Source organism: Ochotona curzoniae, unplaced genomic scaffold (genome assembly GCF_017591425.1).
Source record: "Ochotona curzoniae isolate NIBS_2020 unplaced genomic scaffold, NIBS_Ocur_1.0 contig_4792, whole genome shotgun sequence".
In the NCBI taxonomy this organism is placed as follows: Eukaryota; Metazoa; Chordata; class Mammalia; order Lagomorpha; family Ochotonidae; genus Ochotona; species Ochotona curzoniae.
In genome coordinates, this window is record NW_024466389.1 from 6,902,674 (window position 1) to 6,915,708 (window position 13,035).

The window sequence follows — 13,035 nt, forward strand, 5'->3', positions numbered from 1 at the left end:
GTGTGTTAGATTTTCGCTTACTTTTTATTTGTTTTTAAAGTTATTTATTTCTGTATTGGAAAGGCAGAGTTAGAAGGAGAGAGAGACTTGCCGTCTAATCGTTCACTTAGGAAATGGCCGCAGTGGCCTGCATGGGCCGGGCTGAGGCCAGGAGCTCGGAGCTTCTTCACAATCGCCCATGTGAGTGCAGGGCTTCCAGCACAGGGACATCTCCCACTGCTTTCCCAGGTGTGTTAACACATAGCCGATTGAGAGTGGAGCAGCCAGGTCTTAAACTGACACTTTGTGGGATGCTGGCACAGCAAGTGGAGACTTAACTTGCTATGATACAATGCCGGCCCTTACTGTTTACTTTAATGAAAGTGTTGCCTTGGATGTGGTATCATTTGCTTTTTCTTTGAAGAAGCATTTCCAGTATGTCTGTGTCTTCATTGTAACAGAATTTCTTTCAGTTTTTTTCTTTAAGGAGAAAGAAACCTAATGTAGGATCTTATATTTACATTTTTTTCCTTTCACACACTGGTAACATGGTTATGTGTTAAATGTATGAATGAACATACAAACTAATACTAGTGGCTGCAACACAAGACCAGAAATAAATAGTTTTCCTCCATTATGTTTGGTTTTTGAACATTAGTGTTCTATTTATGAAAGTGATTATTGAATAAAAAGTAGTTATTGTGAAGAAAAAAGGCTTGTTTTTAAAGTTCTTTGAAACACAAATGTTAGTTTTCCTGTAAGCCTGCATACTAAGAGTGTATAAGGCTGAGGAGTAAATTTTTTGTCATCTTGAAAAAAGGATTTTTTGTTATTTGTTTCTGTGAAAAGCACACCAATACAGACAACTTTTTCTTGCTCTCTCTGGACTCTACAAAGGCAAGCGTTAACCTCAGAAGACTTCTGCTATGTTTCCTGGGTGTATTTGGGTAGCACCCAACCCATTGTTAGTGTTCAAGGAATGTTTTCTCAATTTAATAGTAATCTGGGAGGAAAATAACCACAGAAGGTAAATCATCTAATGGTTTGCTCATTCCTAATTCAGTGTTTCTAATTTTAGCTGCTTTGGAATAAAATTTGCTTTATTCTCCCCCGTGGAGCTGCAAACAAGCTTGTTAGTTTCCGTGTGGGGGCTGACCCAGGAGCATTGTGAATGAAGAGTAACTGCTAACAGCTCTCCTTACTAAGTTTCAGGGAGTTTGGGAAATTCGCTAGGTCACGACCACAGTTTTAGGTTCTTTTTAATGTGTGTAGAGGCCTAGGGCTGAATTTCCTTTGCATTACAGTTTATGGTGTCACATTTGTCTAGATTGTTTTAGAAATTTTATTACTGGCAGGTTTTAGTAGTATATAGGTTATAGATGTGTACTCCCTGTAAGTGTAAAGCTGAGTTTAGGGTTTCATGTCGCTGAAGAATAAAGAATATGAATAAGAGGATGTGTTTCCTATAGACATTCTGCCAGTGTTATTGTATTCTGTATGTTTCTGTAGACATAACAGTGTGCTATTTCTGTGTCTCCTTCACAGTTCTCTTCACTCCCACCTGTCCGGGTGGTCTTTGCAGTGACGATGGAGGGCAGCGCTCGCAAAGTCATCACTGTGAGATCAGCCCTCATTGTGAGGAACCGCCTGGAGACGCCCATGGAACTAAGACTGGACAGCCCATCAGCTCCAGACAGTATGTTCTGATTGTCGAATACAGTAAAAGTGTCTAAGTGTTGTGGACTGTTCCCATGACTCTCCCCAGTGGGTATCCTCTAAGCAGTCAGTGTGTGAAGTCCTTCTGCTTGTCCTGAAAGAGTCAAGCTTTGGGATGGAGGTGGGTGTGCTAACATGTTTATTTCTGTGGCAGAGCCAGTGGTGCTTCCTGCTGTCATGCCGGGGGATTCGTTTGCTGTGCCTTTACACCTTACCTCTTGGCGGCTACAGGCCCGGCCTAAAGGGCTGGGTGTGTTTTTCTGTAAGGCTCCTATTCATTGGACCAATGTGGTGAAGACTGCAGAGGTTAGTAGCAGCAAACGAGAATGTCACTCTATGGAAACAGAAAAAAGCCGATTTTTCAGGTATGTCCTGCCTCTGCAATGGTGTGCTTACTGTCTGCCCTTTTCCCCCTTCAAAGTGACTTTTCTTACTGTTTCTTGTCTGAGGACTCCTCATGATTTAATTATGCTTATTAAAAACCCTAAAGTTTTTTTTTTTTTTTAAGTTCTTGTGTTAGAGGTCCACAGAACTAAGGGTTAACCCTCACTCGGGGTTGGGAGAATTTATTTATCGTCTGATATTGATGGGAGAAGCAGCCACAGATTTGCTACTCAGGCACATAAACAACTGGGACATGTATGTAACATAGAAGAGACCATGAGGGGAAGGCAGGAAAATGACACCAACTAGTGTCTGTTCCTTAACTGGGAGGCAAAATCTTGGAGTTTTTGGATGAAAGATTTTTTAACTATTTTAGGTAAAGGTTCGTGCACCTGTTATTCACTCTGATAAAACTCTTCAGCATCATTGATCTTTAGGGACATGTAGTGTTCACAGGGCCAGAATGGATAAAAAAGATTCATTATGCTGGCAAATACTGGCAAAGGTATAGAGTGACCAGAACTCTCCTGAGTAGCAGGTAGGAGTGTAAAATGGTACAGATGCTTTGGAGAAACAAGTTGCAATGTGATAACAAAGTCGAGGACCCAGTAAATCCATTCCCGAGTATTTCCTTAAGGGAAATGAAGATACATATCCGTGAAAACACTTGTACAAAAGTGTTCATTTAGTGCGCAATTCAGAATAACCCAGTTCACTATTAACAGGATAGTAAGTAATAAATCAAAGAAATGTGTTGCTTATACCCTGTTTGTGTGCTGGGCAGTGAAAAAAACTAAATTACAGTGTATGCAACAACATACATTGAAGTCTCGTCCTGAGGAACAAAAGCCAGATACAAAGAGTAGTACTTATTGCCTGACTCCAGTTATGTGTAATTGAAAGACCAGACAGGTCCAACCCATAGTGATGTATAGGTAGAAAGCAGGTGCCTGAATGATGGGAGAGAATAGATCAGAGTGGGAGTCAGGATGGTCAGGAGTGAGAGAAATATTTTGTGTCTTGTTTTAAATGGTGAATAGGACGTTGTATGTAGTTGTCAAGACTTTTCAAACTGAACTTTAAAAATCTGTATATTTCATTGTATGTTGTGTCTAAGGAAATGTATTTGGATCGAAAATATCTTCCTTAAATAATTAACCACATTAATGTTGTACTTTCTCTTAGCTGAGGAGAAATAAGTCTGAATTCTTCATTGAAACTGATGATTTTCATGCAATTTTGTCTTTGTAGGTTTTGTGTGGCTATAAAGAAGGAAAATTATCCAGATTATATGCCTTCCAGTATATTTTCTGATAGTGCAAAACAGATTTTCAGACAGCCTGGGCATACCATATATCTCTTGCCAACTGTGGTAATCTGCAACCTGCTACCCTGTGAACTTGACTTTTATGTTAAAGGAGTACCAATTAATGGGACACTGAAACCCGGCCGAGAGGCAGCCCTGCACACAGCTGATACATCCCAGAACATTGAGCTGGGTAAGGAGTTTGGCATGTGATTGCATGTAGTAACCCCACAAAAATGTCAGTAAATGTTTTGTGAATATTTGGTAAACATCTCGAAGAAATTCTGGCACATTTATCTTAAAAATCCTCCTTAAAGTAATAATATATTTATAAGAGAAAGTGAACAGATTAGAAGATTGACAGAGGAAGCACTTTCCAGAACCATGTTACTTAGATGGCTCGCATCATACATACTCATAAGGAGTCATCTCATCTTTTCAAACCATGATCATTTTTGTGATCATAAAATGAGCAGAATCACAAGGAGCCTGGGCTGAGTTCCTCATCCTCTAGGCAGCAGTCTGGATCCGCTTCCACTGTGAAGGTTTGGAAGGTTTAATGCAATGGGTGGCTTTGCCATTTGTAAAGGCAAAGTCAAGGTAGAGAATCATTGTCACATTTTGAAGCATTCAAGGAGATACTTCCAGAGTTCGGGTGGAAAGTCTTTTTCTTTTTCTCTAAGATTTATTTTTATTGAAAGGCAGATCTACAGAGAAGGAGAGACAGAGAGAAAGATCTTCTGTCTGCTGATTCACTCCCCAAGTGGCTGCAATGGCCAAAGCTGAGCTGATCTGAAACCAGGAGCCAGGAGCTTCCTCCATGTCTCCCACGCGGGTGCAGGGTCCCAAGGCTTTGGGCCATCCTCGACTGCTTTACCAGACCACAGGCACGGAGCTGGATGGGAAGTGGAGCAGCCAGGACATGAATCAGTGCCCATATGTTATCCCGGTGCATGCAAGATGAGGACTTAGCATCTAGGCAATCGTGCCAGGTCCAAGGAAGTCTTTTTAAGACTGTCACAGACTTTTAAAAAATGATTTTCTTTACATGAGAGAGGTCTTCCATCCACTGGCTCAACCCCAAATATCAAAACAGCCAATCCTGAGCCAGGCTGAGCCCTGAATTCCACCTAGGCCTCCCAGGCGGGCAGCAAGGTCTCCCCTCTGGGAGCCCTCACCTAGCAACTCTCCAGAGCACGCATTGCTCTGGCATGCTGGCGTGGAGAGCAGGGCTGGGCGGTGACCCTGGGCCCTGCTGCAGGACACAGGCTTCTTGGGCCGTGGCTTAACTGCTGCAACTAAATACTGGTTCTCGTAGACATGTGGAAGTAGTACTAGCTTTAGATATTACATTTATCTTTGTAAGTGTTTTCACTGTTAAATCATTTAGTCTTCACGGTAGCACCATTCAGGCTAAGACAAGTGTTAAACCCATCTTGTAGATGAGGGAGTATGTCCCACAGTGACAGGATTTCATTTCAGGGGCTGACATTGTAAAGCTGCTGCTTGAGATGCTGGCATCCCGTATGAGCACCAGTTCACGACTTGGATACTCTACTACTGATAAAGCTGATGTGCTTGGCCCTTGCACCAGTGTGGGAGTCCCAGATGAAACTTTTGGCTCCTGACTTTCACCTGTCCCAGGCTTACCATGCTGTGGCCATTTGGGTTGCAAGATTCTCTCTCTCCATCTCTTTGTTTCTGTAACTGCCTTTCAAATAAACGAGCAAATAAAGACTTCATTTTGATGATAACATAGCTTAGTTTGGAAAAGAGAAAATAATAATTACTAACTCTGAAGTGAATAGGTCTTTGCCATTTTATTACTTTTCTGACATGCTTCTTCAGATGTTTGTTCAACCCCTGCAGAAAATGTGTCCTTTCACCCTGCCCCTGTGCACCCACCTAGAGTCCTGCTCTTTCACCCTGCCCCCGTGCACCCACCTAGAGTCCTTCTCTGCAGCACTGTGTGTGTCCTGGATCACCACTCTTCACAGCAGTCCTGCATGAACACGCTGTTTTTACCACAAGTTTGCAGACAGACCCAGGGAGACTGCAGCCTGTTTCCCCATCCTGTGGGTAATAGGGCTGATAAGAGAGGCCTGAGGAGTTGTAGGGAGGGAGCTTGGCTGCAGGAGCTTGACTGAACTGTGCTACTGTGTTACAAGTCCCGAGCAGAGGCCTGGATGTAGACTCCTGAGAGTCATCATTATTACTAGTGGCAGTTTGTCTTCTAATCCCGCTTAGGCAGGGGGACTGCCCACTGGGACTTCAGGCCATCTGCTTTGCTTCCGATTCCCACCTCTGCTAGAGGGAAAGGGTAATTCTCATGAGATGGTTTGCATTATCAGTTTTTCCTGAAAGGAATCTGGTTTAGTTTTGCTGGGGACTATCTTGAAAATCCAAAGGGAGAACCCAGGAAGACAATAGTTTATGTCATTTTTAGGAGTATCACTGGAGAATTTTCCACTCTGCAAAGAATTGCTCATTCCACCTGGAACCCAAAACTACATGGTGCGAATGCGACTCTATGACATCAATCGGCGGCAGCTAAACCTCACCATCCGCATTGTGTGTCGAGCAGAAGGATCCTTAAAGATCTTCATTTCTGCTCCCTACTGGCTCATTAACAAAACAGGTATGCCCTGCGACTGCTCAAGCAGCCTGGCGTTGGTCATGGGAATGTAGATGTATTTATGCAGCTATCAGTGGAGCATGGCCAGTAGATGACTTTGACAGTGGAAGATGCAAGAGCTCTCTGGCTTCCACTGTAAATGCCTGCGCTTGGCCAAAATTGTCCTTTTAGACAGGGAACTTATCCCACCACATAAGTACAGTTCTTACTGTTTTCACTCTTGAGTACTTCCCTGCACTTACCATTTGCGTCTCTCTTGGGTAGCCTGGGTGGGATTGATAGAAACTCTTCCCTCCTTCCTAAAGGGTTGCCACTGATCTTCAGACAGGACAATGCAAAGACTGATGGTGCAGGCCAGTTTGAGGAACATGAGTTGGCCCGGAGCCTGAGCCCTCTCTTGTTCTGCTATGCCGACAAAGAGCAGCCAAACCTGTGAGTACAGTTATTTATGGGAAGGGGAAATCAGCTCCTAGGGAAGGGAAAAACTTAGCAAAGGCTATCATGTATCCATGTAAATCCACATATACTGTAGATAACAATCGTCACTTGGCAGGGGAACAGAACTGTGACCTAATGGGATTGTTTTTCCGGATCTAATTTCTGTGTTATTCAGTACTGGAAATAAACCGTTTGGATAGTTTATATGGAAAGCTAGTTCTATTTTAAAGGTATTGAAGGAGTTTTCTTCATAACTCTGGCAAGGAGGGGAAATCCACATCTTCCCTTTTCTGTAGCTTCGCTTCCACTATAAGCTTTTAGCATCGGTCAGGGAGCTGGCATCGCAAGGGAGACAGATTGGCCCTGGTCCTTTGCTTAAATGCTTAGCCCCATTAATCGAGTCTGGCTCGTTTTGTGTCCACTTTTGAAATCTGTCCCTTTTCCCTTTGAAATAAGAAGGGATTCCCAGCTCTCAGAACCTTCCTTATGTGTTTAGAGGCAGGGAAAAGCAATATTGGAGGAGTTTAGGTGATATGATTTCAGCAGGAAGGGCAACTGAGGAAACAGCTCGGAGGGAATTATGTGCTTGAGGGCAGGCTGCCTGTTAGTGGTGGAGCTAGAGACACATGCAGGACTCGTGTTTCCAGAATCCATGAGGAGACACTGCCGGTGGAATATTTCTGCCATTAAAACAATGCCAGTCTTTATAGGCAACACAGTGCGGGGGCCTGGCACAGTGGCCTAGTGGCTCAGTTCTTGCCCTTGCATGTGCGGGAATCCCACAGAGGCACCAATTCATGTCGCTGCTGCTCCACTTCACTTGCTTTCTAGCTCCTGGCTTGTGGCCTGGGAAAACGTTAGAGGATGGCCCAAAGCCTTGGGACCATGTTCTCCCTGTGGGAGACCCGAAGGAAGCTTCTGGCCTTTGGTTTTGAATCAGCTCAGCTTTGGCCATTGTGGCCACTTGGGGTGTGAGCCAGCAGATGGAAGATCTTTCTGTCTCTGCTTTATCTCTGTAGATCTGCTTTTCAATAAAAATAAATACTAAAAAAGAGTAATAGTGCTCCTGCATCTTCAGTATTTTCTTTCCTTCTGCTTTTTAAAGAACCTGAAACTCCTGAATCAGCACATTGTCCGTATGTTTTGAATCCTTGCAGAACAAAAAAACTGAAACATTTTTCTCATGTATTATGGTCACAGAATCCTAATGTCATCTCCCAGTGTTTAGCTGTAGAAGTCAGTTTATTTTTATGTATGTTCAACTGTGGTTACCTCGAAGGGCTGTGCTCTCTGATTAATTTTCTTGCTCTGTTTAAGAATTGCATGAGGGTAAGGATGAGAGGCAGTGGGAAGGTGACTATGTTAGTGTTTTTTGATGAGAACAAGCTGGTAAGTCTTGGTCATGGGTGAATATATGCATCTTTGCTTTTCTGCCCACAGCTGCACGATGCGAATCGGAAGAGGAATTCATCCAGAAAGCACTCCGGGCTGGTGCCAGGGCTTCTCGCTGGATGGTGGGAATGGTGTCCGGGCTTTGAAAGTCATCCAGCCAGGAAACCGCCCAGGACTCATCTACAACATTGGTGGGTAACATGTGGGGCAGTGGTAAGATTGCAACTTGTGCCCGACGACTTCAGGCTTAGAGGAGTAAACTGACCAATCCGGTTATCCTGGTGGGTTTTTCTCATTTGACATTGGGTCCGGGATCTGTTTTCTGAATGCTAGATTGGTATCAAGCCAGATCTAGTCCCTGGGGGACTTGAGGAGCCGCGTGAATACTGCCCTTTTGAGATTAGTGGCTCTGTAAATCAAACTTACCTGGATCAGGAAAGTATCCGTTTTGCTTGAATCTTTGTTTTTTGGGAGGTGAATAATAGGAACACTTAGAATGTCTTTCATTGTCTAAGTATTCCCATGCATTCATTAAAAATTGCAGACTGTGAGAGAGTAAGAGGCTTTGTTCTTCTCGAAATCGAGACAGGTCAAGTAGCCTACCCAAATGTAAAAGGAAAGTCTGGGTCAGAGGTAGAATTAGGATTGGGGTATATATACTTGAGACAAAAAAAAAAAAGGTAAAATACACTTGGTGGTATGGTAATTAGAAATGGTCCAAGTAGATCCAAGGGGAAGGGGAGGCGGGGAAGGACACTGCTCCTGTATCCTGCTCACCTGTGAGCACAGGAAGCGTTCAGATCTGTAATGTTTTAATTCTGCCTCAGGTTGAAGATGTTAGCAGTGCCTCCCACTTTGGTGTGTAATTCTCAGGGATCTTTTTTTTTTTTTTTTAAGATTTATTTTTATTATTTTTTCATTGGAAAGGCGGATATACAGAGAGGAGAGACAGAGAGGAAGATCTTCCATCCGATGATTCACTCCCCAAGTGAGCGCAACGGGCCGATACTATGCCGATCCGAAGCCAGGAGCCTCTTCCGGGTCTCCCACGCGGGTGCAGTTTGGGGCCGTCCTCGACTGCTTTTCCAGGCCACAAGCAGGGAGCTGGAAGGGAAGCGGGGCTGCCGGGATTAGAACCGGCGCCGATATGGGATCCCAGGCGTGCAAGGCGAGGACTTAACCACTTGCGCCACCGCGCCGGGCCCATTCTCAGGGATCTTGAAGCAGCATTTCTTCCGAAGGGTTGGAGCATTAGCTTGGAGCTGCATTGTCCTGTGGAAGTCTCCAAGATGGTTAGAGCTGTTCTGTTTCATGCCATCCAGTATGGCAACTGTCAGATGATGTGAGGCTCACAAGCACTTGATTAAGGGATTGGATTTTTTGTCGTATCTCATTTTGATGATTTTAAGCTTAAGCAGCCATGTGTGGGTAGTGACTACTGTATTGGACAGTGTGGATAAAGAGTTGTGTTACAGAAGGAAAATTGAGGAAATTTTCATGTGCGTGATTCCCCTGAATCCTGCAGTTTGGGATCTGTTTAAATATTTGAGGATTTATTAGCAAAAAAATCTTCAAGTAAACTTTCCTTTTCAAATTTTTTAAAAACATGGATGTGTATTCATTCTCCCTTGACATTGGTATTTTTTTAAAAAATATTTATTGATTTATTTATTTACTTATTTATTTATATTGGAAAGGCAGATTTACCGAGAGGAGAGACAGAGAAAGATCTTCCATCCTCTCATCCAGTCCCGAAGTCGCCACAATGGCTGGAGCTGAGCTGATCCAAAGCCAGGAGCCAGGAGCTTCCTTCAGGCCTCCCCAAAGCTTTGGGCCATTCTCTACTGTTTTCCAAGGCCACAATCAGGGAGTTGGATGGGAAGTGGAGCAGCCAGGACACAAACTGGTACCTTTATGTGATCCTAGTGCCTGTAAGGACAATTAACCACTAAGCTATTATGCCAGGCTTGACATTGGTATTTTTAGGAGAAATGCACTTTGATTCTCCAGCTGATAGCAGTCTTCTTTATTTGGCCACATTGGTTAGCTTTATCCTGCACTAGACAGAAGCTGCTTCGTATTGAGTTTGGCTTTTAGCTGGGATGTCAACCTACCACAGGTTAACTGGAAGCTATAGTTGGGACAGAGTTGAAGAGGACACAAAATGAAGCTTGTTTCTCTTTAAGTAATTAGCACTAAGAATCATGTAATTCATTCCTAAAATGAACTGTGGAGTTAAAAGCTTGAAATATTGAAAATTGAAAGTGTATTTGGAAACCTCAGAAACTTAATTGTCATATTCTAGGGGGTGTGTCTTCCATTTTTCTCGTTCTTTGCTAATTTTGACTGCTGAGTTGGGCCCTGTAGATGCTCCATCAAAGTAAAGGCAGGCACATATGGGTACTGTCTCTGGAGCTGGGTTACCTGGTTTGAATCCCAGTGGTACCAGCTACTAGGTGTATGACACTTGGCTTTCTGTGCCTTAGTTTCCTCCTCTGTAAATTTGAAATAATTAAACTATTTATTCATAATGTTATAAAGAGGACTAAATCTAAAGCCTTTGGTCGCTATATTAAAGATATATTATTAAGAGTTCAACAATAGAACTTCCAGCAGCGTGGTGTCTGCTGGGGGTACCTGAGCCAGGTTGGTCTCAATGCTTGGGGCCCTAGCCACAGCCACTGCTGCTATGCGCTGAGTAAGTCCTGGGCTTTGGGCAGCCAGCACACCAACTGGTGCTGGATTTTGCCCACTGGCTGCCCGGCAATGAGCTCTAGGGTCTTGGGGGTGGAGAATTGCTGCCTAGGGACATCTGTGAATAAGGCCACTGTGGGTGTATGTGAGGAATGAATCCTGAGGGACTCCCAAAAACAGGACCACTGTGCTTACAGGTAAGCGAAGCACCCTAGACCTTGTGGTTTGGAAGGGAGAAACCGGAAGACCTATATGGGTTAGACTGATACACCAGCCTACATGGAAGTCCTGAGTAAGGCTTGTTATCATGGAATATTGCTGACCACCACACACCAGTCATGTGAAAGCTATGGCTGGGGACATGTCTAGCAGGGCTAGGCCCAAGTACCTGACAATGTCAGAATAGGGCATGGGTCACATTAGTTAGGGCCATTACACTAACCACATAAAAGAACCAGGTCCAGGGGTAGATTGTGTGGGGGATATGTGGGCCAACCCTGTGGAAATACAATCCCACTGGTTAGCTCAAGAGTTGGGGTTAGGATGCGCTGGACTAGGTGTGACCATGGAACCTGCCATACTCACAGGTACAGGCACCAAGAACAGTCTGGGCAGATCCAGGCTGCAGTACCCACATGTCCATCCTAAAACAGGGTGTGGGGTTGGTCAGGATGCAACATTCAACAGCTCATACAAAGGCCAAGATGAAGGTGCTGGCTATGCCGGGCAAGGGCCTAACACCCACTGGCATGCATGAGATCTAGGTCTGTGAATGGCTCAAATGAGGGAATGTGGGAAACTGCCTTAGTGGGTCATAGTTCCTGCTGGTGATTACATGGTACAGGTCTGGGATTTGAGTAAGCTGGGCAAGGTAGCTGCAACTTTTGGCTAATGTGTGGGTTAGATTTGGAAGGGAGTGGACTAGAAGGGGTTGAAGGTGGAAGAGTGCAGGGCTGAGCAAACCTTAGCTCAACCAAAGAGCAGAAACCAGGCTGGAGCACAGGTCATGCTGGGCTAAGCTGTCACACCTACCAGGTTGCATGAACCAGGGATGGGAGCATAATGAGTAGGGCCAGGTTCCAGCACTCACCAGTGAGAGCCAGGACTAGAGTTAGGCCGCGTCAGGCCAGGCAACAGCATCCAAAGGCAGAGGTCAAGATGGGTGTGGGACTATGCTAAGCTGGGTCAGAGCAACCACCAGTACATGTGCGATTTGTTTCTGGGAACAGGCCTGGTTGGTGAGTAAAGGAGAAATCCTGCTGGGTTGTGGTTCCCATTGGTATATCCAGGGACTGGGGTGGGAGCTGTGTTCTAGTCTGGATATGGCTACAGTTTCCCTTGTCACAAGTGTGGACTGGGGTTGGGCATGCTTGACTGGGCTAGACTCCAGCACCAACTGGTGCTTATGAGAACCAGGGTAGGTGTAGGACAGGCTAGGCTAGGTTTTTGCTTCTGCTGAGCCACATGTGAGCTGTGTCTGTGTGTTGACCAGGCTAGGCTGGGCTGTAACACCCAACAATAAAAACTAGAATGGGCTTGAAGACTGGCCGGGAAAGAGCACTGTTTCTGCTAGGACAGGGCTGGTCCATGGACCCACCGGTGTACGTGAGATCTGGCATTGGAAGAGGTTCTGATGGAGGAGCTTGGGCAACTCATCTGTCAGGACTCAGTCCCTGCAGGTGAGTGCAAGGAGCCCAGACCAGTTCAGGGAATGGTATCCAGCAGCATACATTTGGCACAGGTCAGGGGCAAATCAGGCAGGGCTAGTCCACATCACCAGTGGTCGAATATGAACACCAGAATGGAGTATGGGTCAGGCCACGTTGAGTCGCAACACATGCCAGTACACATGAGGGTTGGGACTGAGGGGTTGGGGCTGGGCTGGGCCAGTTTGTAGCTCCCACCAGTATGAGCTGGAATTTGGGTGGGTTGGGCCCGGCCAAGCTACAGAACCCACTGACAAATGCCAACATGAGGCAGGCCATGCCAAACTGGACCTCAGCACTTGTGAGACACAGGAGGGGAGGAGGCAAAGTGTGGGGCTTCCCTGTTGAATCACCACTCCCACTGGAAAATGTGAGTTGGGATGGAGGTAGACCAGACCAGGCAGGACTACAGGTGTTGACCTATTGGTCTCATGTGAATTAGATCGGAGAAAAACCAGTCTGGGCTGACTGTTCCTGCTGGTGCATGCATGAATTAGAGTGAGTGAGGGTTGGTTGGCTTTGCTGCAGCATCAGCTGGCAGATGCTGCCATGGGGGGAAGTTCTGTCAAGTTAAACTGCAGAACCACCTGGAGAGTATAAGATCCAGAAAAGGGAGTAGGCCCAGTAGGGAAACAGTGAGCATCTCCCTCTTGGGCTGCTACTCCCTTTGGTGAGCTTGAGAACCAGGAGTGGGGCAGACATGGCTAGATAGAGAGAATGGCATCTGCTGGCACATGTGTGGACTTGGTTGAACTAGGCTTCAATGCCCATTGACATGTATGGGA

The 13,035-nt window shown here is 45.3% G+C and overlaps 1 protein-coding gene across 3 annotated transcripts in view; it reads left to right on the top strand.

The window, feature by feature from the left end:
* VPS13D (vacuolar protein sorting 13 homolog D) overlaps nucleotides 1-13,035 on the top strand; it is a 245,173-nt gene that overhangs the window by 99,809 nt on the left and 132,329 nt on the right. For all 3 annotated transcript variants that reach the window (XM_040987935.1, XM_040987936.1, XM_040987937.1), the window contains exons 44-49: nucleotides 1,525-1,675; nucleotides 1,850-2,060; nucleotides 3,331-3,578; nucleotides 5,832-6,023; nucleotides 6,326-6,452; nucleotides 7,899-8,041. In XM_040987935.1, the coding sequence (XP_040843869.1) occupies nucleotides 1,525-1,675; nucleotides 1,850-2,060; nucleotides 3,331-3,578; nucleotides 5,832-6,023; nucleotides 6,326-6,452; nucleotides 7,899-8,041 (1,072 nt within the window). The remainder of the gene's footprint in view (nucleotides 1-1,524; nucleotides 1,676-1,849; nucleotides 2,061-3,330; nucleotides 3,579-5,831; nucleotides 6,024-6,325; nucleotides 6,453-7,898; nucleotides 8,042-13,035) is intronic.